Source organism: Balaenoptera musculus, chromosome 5 (assembly GCF_009873245.2).
Source record: "Balaenoptera musculus isolate JJ_BM4_2016_0621 chromosome 5, mBalMus1.pri.v3, whole genome shotgun sequence".
NCBI lineage: Eukaryota > Metazoa > Chordata > Mammalia > Artiodactyla > Balaenopteridae > Balaenoptera > Balaenoptera musculus.
In genome coordinates, this window is record NC_045789.1 from 108573446 (window position 1) to 108590669 (window position 17224).

Consider the following 17224-nt stretch of genomic DNA (forward strand, 5'->3'; position numbering starts at 1 on the left):
ACCCTGGATCGGACCCCCGCCCCCGCCGCGCCACTCCACCCGGCACAACCCACTGCCCCAGGTGGAAGGCGCCGCGGCCTCGGGTACCACCCCCAATTCTCCAGGGAGGATACAGACGAGGCGGAAGGGAGGCAGCGGCTCCGAAACAAGCTGCAGCCGGAGCCTCCCAGAGCCTCCTCCGCACCTCTGCTCCGACTCACCCAGTTCTGCGCGTTATTGCTCAGCTTGACTTTCTTGCACAGGCTACCGGGAACCTCCATGGCTGCACAGCGCGCCGGTGCCCTCGTTCTCAGCGCCCAGAGAGTAGTCGGAGGATGGGAGGCCGGCGGGGGCGGGACGGGAAGGCGGGGTCTCCTCGCGACCGGGCTGGCACGCGCTGTCGTAGGCACGCGCTCGTGCTCGTGGCTCCGACTGAGCCGCGCCTCGGCCCCGCCTCCGAAATGGGTCCGGGGCAGAGGTGTGTGAGGTGGGGCGAAGCAAAGGACGAGAACCGGACGCAGTGGGCGGCAGCGGGGCTTCAGGGCGCGCACCGACGCGAGCACGCACGACGCTCCTCCCTCTTGATTCTGAAGAAAGGGGCGGGGCCTGAGAAGGTAGTCGTGGAACTTCCAGAGTCCTCCCCCGCTCGCCGCCTTGCGCTGCGCATGCGCAGAGGCAGGAAACGCGTCTCAGGCCTCGACCTGGAAGGACAAGGAAAGATACCAGGCCTCCAGCTCTTTGCGGGTTTGGCTGCCTGCTGCTGTTTAGTAGATGGCAGAAGGCATTGACGTGGTCTTCCAGCCCTCTGGTTTTTCCTCCATAAACCCGGCCACCAGTTTCCTATCCTCCATATCTGTGCCCTCCTCGCCCTGGCCACATTTAAAAAGGAATTTTCCAGCTTCGCAGAGGGAAGATTTGCTAAACAGCTCATTCTCCACACGTTCCACTTAGCTTTAAAATTCTGCTCAACGCACAGTTTCAAAAAAAAAAAAAAGTCAATACCCCATCCCTGGACATCAGTAATTAATATCTCTCTGGTTTTAGTGGTTATCTGCAAGGTGCCTCCTTCCCCACTTGCAGATGTCTTTTCAGGAGATTTCTGTCGGATTCTTCTCACCCGCTAAGCCAAAAAGGGGCTTCTATTAGCTTCTCAGGAAATCCTTAGAGGAATGAAATCCAGGCTGAGGGAGGGCCCTTGGTTACCACAGAGTAGAATGTCCATGTGTGGAGGACATTTTCAAATTCACCTAAGTATTCCATGGCTACTTCACAGGAGGATGGGCTGGGGATGGAGGGGAGCCTGCTCTAGGAGTTGTCTCCCCTTCCACCCCCAGTACCCTATGGGCCTTCCCATAGCTTGCCCCTGGCACCAAGATAGTTGTTTGAAGTACTTCTCCATAACGCAATGCCCTACCCTACAAATACACACCAATCCCTACGGCCTGACATTACTGCCTCTTTGCTGGAGGACAACAGGGAATGAAAAATGCCCACCAAACTAAGATGGTATCTTGAGACTGAGGAAGTGAGGCAGGTGGCTCCATGTAATCAATGGATCAGTTTATTATACAGTAACTTACAGGGTGAGATCATGGAGGACTATAATCCAGAAGCGTTTACAGCTGCATCCACACTGCTGAGGGAACATTGGGACAGTTTTATAGCTAACCTAGGGTATTGGAGTAGTGCTTAGAAACAGAAAGTGCATTCCTAAGTCAAGGACTATGAGTGGGTAACTAGTCTCCTGGGCACTGGGAATATGTCAGCAAAGGTCCTCATCATTGTCTGGGGACTAAGATAGCATAGAGGCCACTGGGTCCTAATGATTATTAAACAGTATCTATTAACTTCAAAGCCCTTGACGACAGAGAAGTGATTTACTGCAGAGTACAGTCCTGGGTAGGGTCAGTGGAAGGACAGGAGGAACTTCTACAGGCCCAAGTTGCCATCAGTTATGCTGACAGCCATACATTCTTTTTTTTTTTTTTTTTAATTTTTATTTTTGACTGCACTGGGTCTTCGTTGCTGTGCATGGGCTTTCTCTAGTTGTGGCGATCGGGGGCTACTCTTCGTTGAGGTGCGCGGGCTTCTCATTGCAGTGGCTTCTCTTGTTGCGGAGCAGGGGCTCTAGACGCGCAGGCTTCTGTAGTTGTGGTGCACGGGCTTAGTTGCTCTGCAGCATGTGGGATCTTCCCGGACCAGGGCTCGAACCCGTGTCCCCTGCATTGGCAGGCAGGTTCTTAACCACTGCGCCGCTAAGGAAGTCCCGACAGTCATACATTCTTAATAGCTAGCAGATCAGTCCCCTGTTTATTTCCCCCACTGCTACTGTGTTAATATTAGGCCTTTCCCATATCCAGGATGAATCACAACTAATCCCTGTTTCTGGGCATCCTATGCATCTGCTGCCCACACACTCCATTCTTAACATTGCTGTCAGCGTGTTATTTCTAAAACTTCAATCTTGTTACTTGACCTCAAACTGTCAATGGTTTCCTTGTAGCTTTTTCTTTGGGGATTCTTCATTTGCAGTCTGTATATAGAACTTAATTTCAGTATATTTCTGAACTCTGCCAATAACAGAATGAGCTTAGAAGAGGATCCAAAGCTTCAAATGAAAACACAGCACCACATTTGGAATCAGCCATTTCTCTAAGGAGTCCCAGGATTCCTGGTTTTCAGAAGGGAATGGTATTTAGATATCACAATCTGGGCTTCTAAGACTGTTTAGTGCTTCTGAGTCAGTCCATATTTCTGGACTTTTTCAGTGAAAGACTTTTTTCAGGTAAAATATATCATAAGTTTACCTTGATACTATCAATTCAAATGTATTATTTCAGACATCATTCATGCAAATGAGCCTGAAACATCCTGTCAAATCCAAAACAAGGAATTATCAAAAACCACTAGGATTATGTCAAAAGGACTCAGAAGCCAAACTGAAGAAGCTTTCCCCTGTCAAAATCACACAATTAGAGCACTAAAGGGATAATATCTATAAGGTATTGAAACAAATCAAATATGTTTAAATCTAAATGTTCATAATGATGACAATTTAAAAAGAACTAATTGTCACACTTTGAGGATGCTAATAAACCAACTCATTGTTTTGAAAACTTATAAATAAAAGGAAAGAATTAAGCATTTACCCTGGCTTCCATCACTAACTGTAAGTCAGGTAATGAAAAAGCTGATGAGAGGAAGTTTTTCTTTGTAGACATACAGCTAATAAATTAGGAAGGAAAGGTAGATTTTATAATGTCACCATTTTACAACTTTAAATGAAAAATGGATAAAGATAATGGTCCTCAATGGCTGCTAAATCATGAAAATAAAGAACATTAGAATTTTCCTGCTTCCTGATGAAGTATTAATGCCCCCCCAAAAGTTAAAACTGATCTTAATTAAGTCTTCACGTTTCATTATCAATTTATAGCTAATGCAGAGGAAAGAGGAAGATGTAAAATCACCATAGATGCAATCAGTCAAGTCCAAACTGTGGAAAACTACATCATAAATGACCTGATTCTTCAATAATTCAATTATAGGAAAAAATAAAGAAGAACTAAAGATTAAAAGATAACTTATGAGAACTATCAAGCAATTGAAATACATGAACTTATCTGAACACTGCTTCAAACAAAAAAACTTTTTAAATACAGGAAATTTAGAGAGTCCCTAGACTCTTGATATTAAAGACATTCTTTTGGCATGATAGTGTTGTTATTATATCTTTAAAGGAGTAATTTTAGAGAAACATATTGAAAGATTTAGCAATGAAATGGCAATGCCATAGGTATTCAGGAAACAAAATTGGTCTCCTGGAAATTAAAAACAAGATAGCAGGAGTGGAAGAAAAGGTGAAGAAGATATCTTTCAGAATGCAGAGCAAAAACCCCAAAAGATGAGAAATAGAGGAGAATTTTTAAAAAGAAAGAACAGTCTAGGAAATTTAAGATCCAAATATTAAGAGTTCCAAAAAGAGAAAACCCACCAGAGGAAATAACCAAGGAAATTATTCAACAAAATTTCCTGTAACTGAAGGACTTTAGACATTCATTGAATGTCCAGCTCAACAGATAAAAATCAAACACACAAAGCACAGCACTATGAAATTTCCAAACAGTGTTCCCCAGTGTTCTGAAATTGTTTGGAAATCCTACAAGCTTCCAAGGAGAAGATGGAGAGTTCACAAAGAAAGAATCAGGAGTATAAATGAATTGAAGCTATCAATAAACACACCAAGAGCTAGAAGACAAATGGAACAATAGCTTCAGAGCTCTAAAAGAAAAGTATTTCCGCAAAGGAAAAAGAAAAATATTTCCAATTTAGAATCTAGAATTATCATACACCCTCTCTTAAAGAAATATTAGAGGATACGCTTCACCTAAATAGAAAGAGAAAAACATGGCATCCGGAGAATAGGAGTTCCCACACAGGAAACAACTGGAGGGAATTCTAGTGAAGGGAGATCCCAGGATGACAGCAGTATACCAAGTCTAGAAGATAATCATTCAGAAGCCTCTCCAAGAAGTCAGGAAGCCCTTGGAGAGCCCTGTTTAAGAAGATGAAATTGATAGAGCATTTGCCGGGAATGACCATACTGAAAATAATTTAAGTAGGTGACAGAGTTTGGGATTAAATTAGTGATAACTACTTAGAAAACTAAGTCATCAAAAAGGATACATTGGGAATTCCCTAGTGGCACAGCGGATAAACTCCACACTCCCAATGCAGGAGGCCTGGGTTCGATCCCTGGTCAGGGAACTAGATCCCACATGCATGCCGCAACTAAGAGTTCGCATGCCACAACTAAGGAGCCTGCAAACTGCAACTAAGGACCCCAACTACTGCAACTAAGGAGCCCACGTGCTGCAACAAAGGAGCCCACCTGCCGCAACTAAGACCCCATGCAACCAAGACCCCATGCAACCAAATAAATAAACAAAATTTTTTTTTTTTTAAAAAAGGATACATTTATCGCACCCTTTCTGTACAAACTGTATTTCAGGGTAATCAAATAGTTGATACGGGAAAGTTCAGACTGACAGAATTTTAGCTAATAAATGCAGAAGGAAAGTTGGCATTTAAAAATAACCATTTTAAACAACTGACGAGGGAATTCCCTGGCTGTGCAGTGGTTAGGACTTGGAGTTTCCACTGCAGAGGGCACGGGTTCGATCCCTGGTTTGGGAAATGAGATCCCGCGCTGTATGGCACGGCCAAAAATACATCTGAGGGGGTAATTGATATAGGCAATAACCATTAACGACTGATAAAAGTATTAGGTGAAAGGTAGTGTGATGGCTAATTTTGTGTCAACTTGACTGGGTCATGGGGTGCCCAGATATTTGGTTAAACATTATTCTGGTTGTGTCTGTGTTTCTGGATGAGATTAACATTTGAATCAGTAGACTGAGTAAAGTAGCTTGCCCCCCTAATGTGGTGGTCTTCATTCAATCAGCTGAAGGTCTGAGTAGAGCAAAAAGGTGACTATTCCACAAGTAAGAGGGAACTCCTCCTGCCTTACTTCCTGGAGCTGAGGCATTGGTCTTTTCCTGCCTTCAGAACTGAACTGAAATGTTGGCTCTTGGGTCTCGAACTTGCTGTCTTTCATACTGGAATATACACCATCAGCTCTCCTGGGTCTCCAGCTTGCTGACTGCAGATCTTAGGACTTCTCAGCATCCACGATCACATGAGCCAATTCCTATCTATCTATTTATCTATCCTATTGGTTCTGTTTCTCTAGAGAACCCTGACTAATACAGGTAGGAAAGGGAATTTTATAATGGACACATCAGGCTGACACCACCTGCGTCCACTTGTTAATCTTAGCATCTCTAAAACTGGGACAGCAGATATCATGTACCTTAAAATGTGATGTAACAGGAAATACTCAGCACTATTGTTTTAGTTTGGGTTGTTGAAGAAGCAGGCATGGAAAGAAGGATTCGAGTACAAGTCATTTATTTGGGAGGTGATCCCAGGAAACTCCATTAGTGGAGTGATACAGGAGCAAGAAGGAAGTCAATAAAGAGTGTGCTATCAAGCAGCCATGGTGGGTAACTGGAGCTAAATCCCACCAGGGAACTCTGAGAAACAGTGTAGAGCATGTCCTTCAGAGTATCTCACCTGAGGGAGAGAACTAGGGCATTGATACAACTCCCTTCAGTCATTACTCAAGGACTACTCCCAGGAAGTGTTCATTCTCTGGTACTTTTGGATTGCAATGCACATCTATAGAGAGGGCACTAGTCCCAAAGAAAGCCCTCATGCAAAGAGATGGCAGTAAGGGCAAAGTGGATGTGGACGGGCACCAGAAGTGTTTACCAGAGCCACTTATGAAGTATTCTTTTTTTAAAAAAAAGCATATTTCTATACTATTTCTTTTTTATGTAAGAGCACTTTTTTTTAAGATGAGAAAAAACAAAGAATTTTTCAAAGAAAACCACACAAACCCACTTTAAAACAAAAAAAAAAAGAAGCGAAAAAAAGAAAAAGAAAAGAAACTGTCTCCAGAGGAAAAATATCATCCTGGAAAGGAAGGCTAATAATAGTTTTACTACATGGCTCTGCTCTAAATCACACATATTTAGTCATAATAATGTAAACTATGAATATAAACCTTAACAAGATCGCGGTATGACTAGCTGGAGAGTTTGAGGGGATACAATGAGTGTGTGTGTGTTGGTGGGTGGGTGGGTGTGTGAGATGATAATAGGAGAGGAAAGAGATAAATCCTCATTTTCCATAGTGAGAGAACAAGAGATATTGTCTAAAACATAAAGACCAAGAATAGCAATACACCCATTGTTTCAAGATATGGAGATATATACCAAGAGAATTTGCTAAAAGACTTAAGAGTGGTTGCCTCCAGGGAAGGAAAATTGCTCTCTGTTTTAAAATTCCTTATTGAATTATTTGACTGTAAACTATTTGGATATTATCATTTTGACACACATACAAAAAAACGTTTTTTGGAAAGAGTGAATTAGAAGTCAAATGAAGTTAGCATGTGAGAACAACCCTGAAGATGTTTGGCTTGAAAAAAGGAGCAGAGATATGGGACATAGTTGAAGGATAATACAGAATCAAGATAGGATAGTTTACAAAGAAAGGAGAAAAACTAGAGTAAATTGTATGCTGATGAGAAAGATCCAACAGAGAGAGAGGGTAACTGATGGATGGAGGTCCTTGCGGCTGAGAATCCAGAGCATAAGTAAAGATGGGCCTTTAATGGGCAGTAAGTAATTCCTGCAAAATAAAGTAAAAAGAGAGGATGTGCACAGATGCCAGTCCATTTGTATAGGTAGTAGAAAGATGAGGGAATTTCCATTGAAGGTTTTTATTTTCTCATTTAGTATGAAGCAAGGCCATTAGTGAGAGAAGACCATACTTTGAGAACTATTGCTCTGAATAATGGATGGGCATTCCTAAATATCTATAACTAAGTAATTAACCTTAGGCATTAAGATCTCTCTCGTAATTTAACTGTATATTTCAAACATAATAAAAATTGAAAAGAAAAAATTAAATGTTTTAAGCTAAACTGAGGAGCTATAAAAATTAGGAAACCCAGAGCAACGTGTATTTTAACCCTTTGGGTACACAGGTATTCTCAGTAAGAGAATAATAGTTAGGTAAGTAAGCTTGGTAATATTGTAAGTCATTCACCTTGGTAATATTGGAGCATCAGTCTCAGAAGTTCACCTGGAAGAATTAAAAAGATGCCACACAAGCCAGAGATAAATGGTCATTAGGATCTCATTCACCTCCACACTCCCTCATTAAATCCCCACCAGCTGAGAAACTGGTGTGATAGTTTGGAAGCAGTCACGGATATTTGGTTTCCACCTGGAAGGAATCACCATCGATTCAGGAAAGTTCCCTTCAAGTCTCTGGGACTTGCCAGAAGATTTCTAAGTCAGTCTGTAGAGAAAATGACCCCTCTAGTCAAGGTGGTTCCATTTTCCACATTTTATGTGTGAAGATATATGAAGATACGTAAAGGCATATCTTCTCCACTAGGGGGATTTGATTGAATAAAGAAACAGGACTGAAAGAATCCTTGAAGCATCACTTAATTTCATCTGCAGCATTTCCTTCTGGTTAACATTGTCTTTTTTTTCCTTAGAAAAAAGCCCCCAAATAGTGAATTGCATAAGACCAGTTACTAAAAAAAATATTATATTTTAAAATTATGGCTCATTCAGAATTCAAAGGAGATCTTCAGAGTGACTGGAAATAACTTGCTAGAAATCTACGTTTTCTACTTTGCCCATATGACCTTGGGGAAATCACAGGACTTCTGGGGATGGGGGTTGGGCAGTTGGATACATTTATCTAAAAGGATTCTTCCTCTAAAATTATTCTAGGTTCTTAATTTGTGTGTCATCTATACCTGTAAATAATAATTTAATCAAAACCACAAACTGTCTTTAAGTACCTTACTATATGTAAAGCATTGTGTTAATAATTTCCGTGTGTTAAAGTAGCTAAGTAGTAAGTAATAGGATACATCACCAAACACAGCACATATTCTTCTCTCTACATTCTTTCACCGTAATTATTGAGATTCATCCATGTTGCTGTGTGTATCAATAGTTCATTCCATTTTATTGATGGTTAATATTTCATTGTATGTTGTTATGACTTGATCAAATCACATTTGTGAAGTGGAGTATAGGGTGCTGGATGGTGAGCTGTGGCTCCACTACCGACAAGAGAAATTGAAAGAGAGAAGTTTATCACTCACAGACCCTGAACAAAGTACATGGCACACCTTGAGGGGCCGCATTGGGAGATCAAAGCAGGGTGCAGGCAGAGAGAGAGGCAGGACCTGGGGCACATGCCTTTATTAGGGTCTGTGGGTGAGTGCTTTGGGGCTAATGCTGTATTGTATTGGTTAATTCAAACCAAAATTAATGCGGCTTTGGTAAGCCCTATGAGGGGGTCTTATTTAAGAGGCACACAAGGAAAGGTCTTGGGAGGCAGGGAAGACTTGATCACAGGGGCTGTTGGGGGAGTCATCTCAGGAAACCTCACTTGCTTGTGAATCTGCAGGCTATTTTCTAGGGCATATACTTGCATGATTGAGCTAGTGTCAGTTTAAGTCCCCTCTCCCCCCAAAGCCTCTTAGCCACACAAAATAATGCTGAAACAGCAATACCAATTGAGTAACTTAGCTAAACTCTCAACACATGGATACACCATGATTTGTTTATTCGTCTGTTGATGAATGTTTGGGTAATTCCAGTTTTGGGCTTTTGCAAATAAAGCTGCCATGAACATTCATATACAAGTCTTTGTGTGGACATATGCTTTCTTTCCCCCTGGGTAAATACTTAGGAGAGGAATGGCTGAGCCATATGGTAGGTATATGTTTAATTTTTTGAAAAACTGCCAAAACCATTTTCCAAAGTGAATGTACAATTTCACATTCCTGCCAGCAGTGTATGAGAGTTGTAGTTGTTCCACATCTTTGCCAACACTTGGAATGGCTGGTCTTCTCAATTTTAGTCATGATTGTAGTACGCAATGGTGTCTCATTGTGGTTTTAATTCTGCTTCCCTAATGTCTAATGATGTTGAATGTCTTTTCATGTGCTTATTTGCTATTTGTACATCTTCCTTGGTTAAGGGTTTGATCAGATCTTTTGCCCATTTTCTAACTGAATTGTTTGTTCTCCTGTTACTGAGAATAATATATATATATATATATTCCATCTCAAACATTTTACTTTTCATCTCTAGAAGTTCAACACGGGTCTTTGTAAAAAAAATATGTCTTCCATGCCTCCATTTAACATGAGAAGTCTTTCCTCTACCTGTTTGAATGTATGTAATGTAACTTTAATATCCTCATATACTAATTCTATTATTTGTGTTTACACCTTTTTGTATTGATTCATTTTTTTCTCATGATGTGTCATAGCTTCCTCCTTTCCCCCACTTCTTCCCTCCTCCTTATTAGACCCCTGATAGTGTGAATTTTACCTTGTTGAATGCTGCATATTTTTGTATTCCTATAAATATTCTTGAGTTTTATCCTGGGTCACAGTTAAGTTACTTGGAAACAGTTCGATACTTTCAAGTCTTGCTTTTAGCATCATTAGGTGGTACCCAAGCAGCCTTTAGTCTATGACTAAGTGTGCCCTACCACTCAGAACATGATTTTGGATACTTTGCCCAAAGCCAAGTTTTTCTACTCTAGTCAGTGGGAACGCTATCTATTTCTGCTGGTGTGAGCTCCCGGCATTTTCCCCTGTGCTCCTTTTGGGCGGTGTTTTTCTCTGTCCTACGTTAGTGTCCTCACTTGCCTCTGCTCAGGTGGACATTCTGCCATCTCTGGAGCTTTCTCTGTGGTAACTGTCTCCTCTCCTGCACTCCACTGTGTCTCTCTGATTCCCAGCTCCATCTCCTTAACTCAGGGGGACTCCTGGTCTCTGCTTGGGTTCCCCCTTCCTTCCACGGTAAGGTAAATGTTAACAACAGGGAAAACTGGGTGTGGGGTATTTGTGAACTCTCTGTACCATCTACTTAATTTTTCTGTAAATGTAAAATTGTTCTAAAAATAGAGACTATATTTTTAAAAATAAAAGAATCCTGACACCCTAGAGCAAACATGTTTCTCTCTTGTGCTAAATCCCCAAAACTCACCATCCACTGAGCCTGTTCAGACAACAGCAGTAAAATTTCGTTTACTCCTGGGGTCTCGACTTAATTTCTTCTCCCTCATGTAAATTGCACTGTAGCCTCAAAACTCTCTCCAGGTAGTAAGCTGAGGCAATTGTAGGGCTTACCTTGTTTATTTCCCCATCTCACTGCCCTGCATTGCCTGGTATCTAATGTCTGAAAATCAGTGTTTCACGTATTATTTTGTTGGGTTTTTTACCTGTTTCAGGTGAGATAGTATGTCCAATCTCTGACACTTTATCTGCCCAGAAGTAGAAGTTACTTTTTATGTGGTTACTGTTATAGTCATAACTTCTTTGCTTTCTTGTTTGTTTCCCCATTTAAATGTACATCTCTAGATAGTGTAATTAATTCTTACCAATTTCAAAAGTATGATATGTCTTTAAGACTATTTTAATCTGTAAATTTACTTCTCCTTCCTTTTCATTTCTTCACAGCATCACTAAAGGGAAGTGGGTGCTGAACTAAGTAAATTTGGAAGAGTGGGATCTGTAAAACCAAACGCAAAAGGAACTTCACATAAGCACTGTACTCTAGTTGATAAAGTCATTCCCATGAGTGTACTGGTTAACAATTCTGATGCTACTGTACATGTACAATGGAATTGAACAATTAAGTAAATGGATGGCACAGAGTGGGAGCCAACTTTCTCACTGTTGGAGTGGGATTCAGATAAGCAAGGGGTAGGGGTTGAGGAGAGGCTAGAATGATTCATTTGGTAGTGGATTAGAATTGCAGACACTCGTAAGAAGTCATGTGTAGATTATTATAGATGCAGATGATTACATATAGAAATATTTATTGATATGTGTATATATGTAAGCGATATGCACATGTATATTTCTTTGCTCTGTCGGCTGAGGAGACTCAAAAGAAACAATGCCCCACTCATACTAACAAGTATACCTAATGCCCAGATCTTGGTTTCTAATGCCACTTCCAATAACTAACCGGGATTCCTTGGAGTAATTGCTGATTTTAGGACTAGCTAAGAAATAAACGAGATGAGCCTGGGACATCTCGTAGTGTCAGAAAGTAAGGAAGTACAAAAACCAACAACAAAACAAAACAGAATATAACAAAATACCACATTCATGTGGTTCTGTCAAAGGAGCACAAGAGCCAAATGAGAGTTGCCAATGGCCAAAGCTGGAACAACTTGGGCAACAAAATAAAGTAGTATTGAATTATCACAAGTATAAAATAAATATCTGTGAGTCCATATTGATATAAATAAATGATTTAATGAATAAATAAATGGGAGAAGAGACAAGTCTCCCATGGAGAAGAATTCCAAATAACTTATGTAGATACTTTACCCTCAAGGAGAGGGACCATAAATCTCCACTCCTTAAATATGGGCTGTGCACACTTCCTTCCAAATGTACATTATGGAAACGGAGAGAAAAAGAGCAACTCTACAGTAAATAAACTTCACAAGCACTACCTCAACCAGGTAATCAAGATCGACATCAACAGCGATAAGTCATGTTGATGGTATGCAGTCTTAATGCGATGTGATGAAAATAACACTTTACCTCTGTGATCTTCCTTCAAAAACCCATGGCTGCAGTCGAATCATGAGGAATACATCAGACAAATACCAACAGAGGAATAACCTACAAAATACCTGATCGGTACTCAAAACTCTCAAGATCATCAGAAACAAGGTAAGTCTGAGAAACTGTCACAGCCAGGAGGCGCCTAAGGAGACATGACAACTAAATGCAATGTGATATCCTGGATGGGAACCTGGAGCATAGAAAGGAATTAAGTAAAAGCTAAGAAAATCTGAATAAATTGTGGACTTTGGTTAATAATAATATATCAGTATTTGTTCATTAAGTGTTTCTTCTGTAGCTATTAACCAAAGAGTTTCCCACAACAGTTGAAAAAACTTCCTGAGCAATTTGTGTGCCAGCCTACCCTACCATTCTTCCTATTATTGGCGCCACTAGTAGCAGTTCCCACTGTGTTTACAGGCTTCTGAAGAGTACGTGTCATAGTGGCACTTCTTCCTTGAGTAGATAATTGAATAGAGTGTTTTCTCATTCTGAATAAGAGAGCATTGGGCCTCCCTGACATCATGTATTAGACTACATGTATTACATGTATTAGATAGTAAGAAATAGGGACATAGTTGGGCTACCACAGTTAATGGGGTTTTATTCTAAAGATGGGGGAAGAAAGGGAAATAGGAAGTGTTTTCAGCAGCCACAAAACCAGGATCATGAAGAAACAGCAACCTAGGGTTGCATACAATGGAAACTCATGTGTTCTCTGCTTCTGCTTCTACTGCTTCTACCCCTGCCAACTAACTGACTGATTTTCCCACATTCAAACTACCCAAGTGACAGGATCTAATTTGCTCTGCCTATCACAATCCAATTTAGACTACTTTTGGTGAAAGCTCTTGTGCCAGACTATCTTTCAAGTTGCTGGCCAGCCTGTAGACAAGTGCCTTTGGGTCAGGTGCCCATGCGAGTCTAGTCACCTACAACCAGGAGATGGGGTCATACTAAAGTACAACAATTAATTCATTAGGAAACACCTAGATGGGGGCTGTAGATCAGGAGGAAACTCAGAATCACATACTCCTTTCACAAACTTCCTTCCTGGAAACACCAATTCTTTGTAATGTACGTGTATGTTTTATGAAAAAGGGATAAATCTCATTCAACAAATATTTATAAGTGATTACTAAGTGCCAGGCACAGTCCTATGCACGTAAATGTTTGGGAAATGCCAGGTTAAACAAAGTAAATATATTTTTATACTGCAAAATCCTTACTGTTTTTAGTAAGCCATTATAAACCCAAGAGGAGGGCTATCATTTCTACTGCCTCCCAAATTATTAACCTAACTGCTCTTTTTCTGAAAGGCATTTCTTAAGCCTCAGATAACACAAAGGATACATCCGGAGAAATACTCAGTTTTACCCTTGAGGATCCAGGAAATGATGTCATCAAGGGACACATGGACCGAAGTAGCTAAACTCCACAAGGTACCTCCTCTCCCATGAGGAACTGCTCATCCTGGTATTCACACCCTGTGTACTTCTCTCCCACCCTGAATTCATGCTGACCCTGTGACTTACTTTAGCCAACAGAATGTGGCAGAAGCGACCGTGTATCTGTTCCAGGCTTACACCTGACAACTTAAGGAGTCTAGCTACTTTGCCAGAAGAACGAGAGAGAGGCCACATGGAGAAAGAGAGGTTCTAATGCTATCTGGAGAAGACCAAGGAACGCAGCCAGCAGGGGGAACCAAAGCCCCAAATATCTGACCATAAGAGAGCCATTCCAGTAAGACCCATCGTTCAATCCATCCTAGCTCAAGGGACAAATGTGAGTGAAGCAGCCAGCCTGGACGGTCCAGTCCAGTCCAAGTAGTGAAATCAACAAGCCATAGCCAAATCCCAATCCACGAACTGTGTGTTATGTGAGGCATAACCAAGTTGTGGTTGTTTTAAGCCAATAAGTTTTGAAGTAATTTTTTTAAACAACAGTAGGTTAACAGAAAGTATATTAACTGTTTTGGAAAAAGTATTGCATAAACTTAATATATCGTGCCTAAACTATATTTATAAACACGTGTCTGCTTCAGAAATGACCCACTTTAGAGGAAATACATTAGATATTTACTTACAAATACTTAAATAATTTCACTGTTTACTACAATCATTTGCCTTCAGTTACTTTTGAAAATAACCACTTTATTAGTAAAAATTACAAATCAAATAAAGGAAGTTATGAAATATTTAATCACAGAGAAGCCAATTTAATTATGCGTATTTCTTACAGTAAACAAAACTAAAATACTTTCATACAGTAAGGAACTATGCAAAAATTGGATTGAACCTGAGACATCCATTAGTTTATAATAGGCAAATCTAATTTACAAGAATATCTGCTTGTTTTAGGTTGCAACAAATATCAATAGCAATTAGGAAATTATAAATTCATAACATAAAAACAAGGTCCTAATTTCAGTGAGGGAACATTATCCTGTTATTTACAAGCTTGGGGATACTCAGGATTTGCCCTAAGACGATGAAATGTTAAACACAGTTCTCTTTCTTTCCTCCTCCTCCTCCTTTCCCCTTCCCTTCCGCCCAGCCTTCCCCTCACCCCTAGTTCTTTTCTCCCCGGACGTCCAGAATACTAGGTAGGTCACACTGGTCTGAGTTTTTGTGAGGTGGTGTTCTGAGAAACCCACAGGTTCATTTCACACAAGCCAGTCAGAAGCCCATGTTGTGTTACTATGTTGTAATACTGAAAAATCGTCCCCATTTTAGGATTTGCCCCTTTCTAGGTTGAGCAATCTAGCAACATAAGATGCACAGGATCTCAAATCAAGCTCTTCACTCCTTCCATAAAAGCTATATTCTTGGTTAACTTTATTGGACATGACTTCCAGAGAGTCACACAAAAATTATTCCACTTGGATATTTTAGTACATGAAATTCATGAAAGCAAGAGTTGTAGAACAAGAATTCCAATATTTAAAAGTAAATTTTTATTTTGGAATTATAAGAACACATTTCAAGATAATGTGAAAAGACACACTAATAACATTAAGTCCAATAAAACACAAAGTTAATGTTGTTAAAAGAAAAGGTAGAAGAAAGGAAGGCATGGAGCCTCAAAGACAAAGCTTCTGCTCTTCAAACCAATGTGTCATAGTGTTTGCTATGGACTTGATATTTGTGTGTCCCCCACCCCCAAATTCATATTTTGAATCCAAACTCCAAAGTGATGGTATTAGGAGGGAGGGCCTTTCTTTGGGAGGTAATTAGGTCATAAGGGTAGTCAACTTTAAAAACATAATAGCCAGTTATATTACCAGCAAAACTGAGTTTATTCAGAAATAGCAGAGGAATTGCAATCCAGGATACGTGAACCATGGCAGACCACAGGCAAATCCAGAGAACAGGGAAGGGGAACTTGCCTTTATAGGGGAAAGGTGGGAGTTGGGAGGGGCTGTGGTAACCAAAGAGTCCATTGGAGTCCAAAGTATGGAGGCTTTTTATTCGTTGGGCTGCCACTGTCTCAGATTGGCTGGGCTGTCATGGGGCAGAGAGTTTTCTTCTTCCTACTGGATGGTAGAGGCACCTTCCTGTTGGAAATATAGGCAGAAGTCTCTGCCTAGTTGAAGTGATTGATGATGTATGGCAGGATGTGAGAGCTCCCCCTACAGGCCTGTCCTGACTCCAGTTTTAGCTGAGGTTCCTCAATTAATTCCACAGGTGGAACCCTCCTGAATGGGATATAAAAGAGACCCCAGAGAGATCCCTAGCCCTTTCAAATATGTGAGGACACAGTGAGAAGACACCAGCTATGAACCAGGAAGAGGGCTCTCATCAGAACTCAACCCTGCTGGCGCCTTAATCTTAGACTTCCCAGCCTCCATACGTAACTGTAAGAAATAAATGTCTGTTTTTTATAAGCCACCCAGTCTGGGGAATTCTGTTACAACCAACTGAACAGACTAAGACAGTGCTTATGTCTATAGTTTCTCCAGGGCACTCATTTATGTCTCATTTCGTAATTTATGCAGAAACACAACTTGAGAACTAGATTCTTGATATATCTAGGTACAGTAACTTTAATGAACTATTTCCTCCAAAGTAAATTTAGATTTAAATTAGTGATACTGATCTGTTTCCTTCAATACAACAGCTGCTCTTAAGATAAGTACAGTGGGATCTGATTTATGATTAGAAGAGGAAGGACAGTTAAAACTAGGCACTGAAAGCTAAAAGATGAAACAAAGTAAAGCAGGGTACTATTGTTACTTGATAGCGCTCATAAATTCTTACAGGAGACAGAGAGATGAAAGTCTGCCTGAACTTACAGTACTCCTCTATTAAATGTGTGTGTACATCCCAGCATTTCACCTGGAAGAGTCAGATGTAGGAAAGAAATTGAAAGGTCAAACCTGAGGAGAGTGAAGCCAGCATGTTAAAAAGAAACAAAATTAATGCAGCTAAACTTATGCTGACCTCCAAACACTGGGATGCAAGAAACAGCAAAATAATTCTCTGTTGCATTCAAGAGAAAACCTAGAGCAAAAAAAATATAGAAAAATATATGCAAGTATATTTTCTCTCTCATCAAATCCTAAGAAGGTCATTTTATCTAAAGAGAAAGAAACCAAGATGAATAAAATCTTTGATATATTTACTCCATTTTTTCCTTACTCTGTGTGTGTTTGTGTGTGCATGTGCATGTGTGGTATATACACACATATAAAAACAAGGCCAAGTTTTTTTTTATTTGGACATCAAATTAGAGGTACTATAAATGTTTGTTAATCAGAATTATTAGAGGAAAATCTGTAGTAATTAACTATTTTATTTAACCAATAAAATGAGTCAAGAGTCTTTTGGTTGCAAGTGACTGAAGACATTCAAATGGATTTAAGCGGAAAGTGACCTTACTGGCGTAAGGAACTGAGAAGTCCAGAGGCAGTGCAAGCTTCAAGCACAGCTGGTTCTAGGTACTCAAGGGATATTAGGACTGTGTCTATTTACCTCTTGTCTCTAC

At 40.3% G+C, this 17224-nt stretch overlaps 1 protein-coding gene across 2 annotated transcripts in view; it reads right to left on the reverse strand.

Moving 5' to 3' along the window:
• The window catches only part of PAPSS1 (3'-phosphoadenosine 5'-phosphosulfate synthase 1), a 103157-nt gene extending 102534 nt beyond the window's left edge, over positions 1-623 (reverse strand). Inside the window, exon 1 of one of the 2 annotated variants that reach the window (XM_036853440.1) lies at positions 201-623. In XM_036853440.1, the coding sequence (XP_036709335.1) occupies positions 201-260 (60 nt within the window). In that variant the 5' untranslated portion in view covers positions 261-623. The remainder of the gene's footprint in view (positions 1-200) is intronic. The other variant, XM_036853441.1, reaches the window with a different exon arrangement.
• Between the last annotated feature and the right edge of the window lie 16601 nt (positions 624-17224).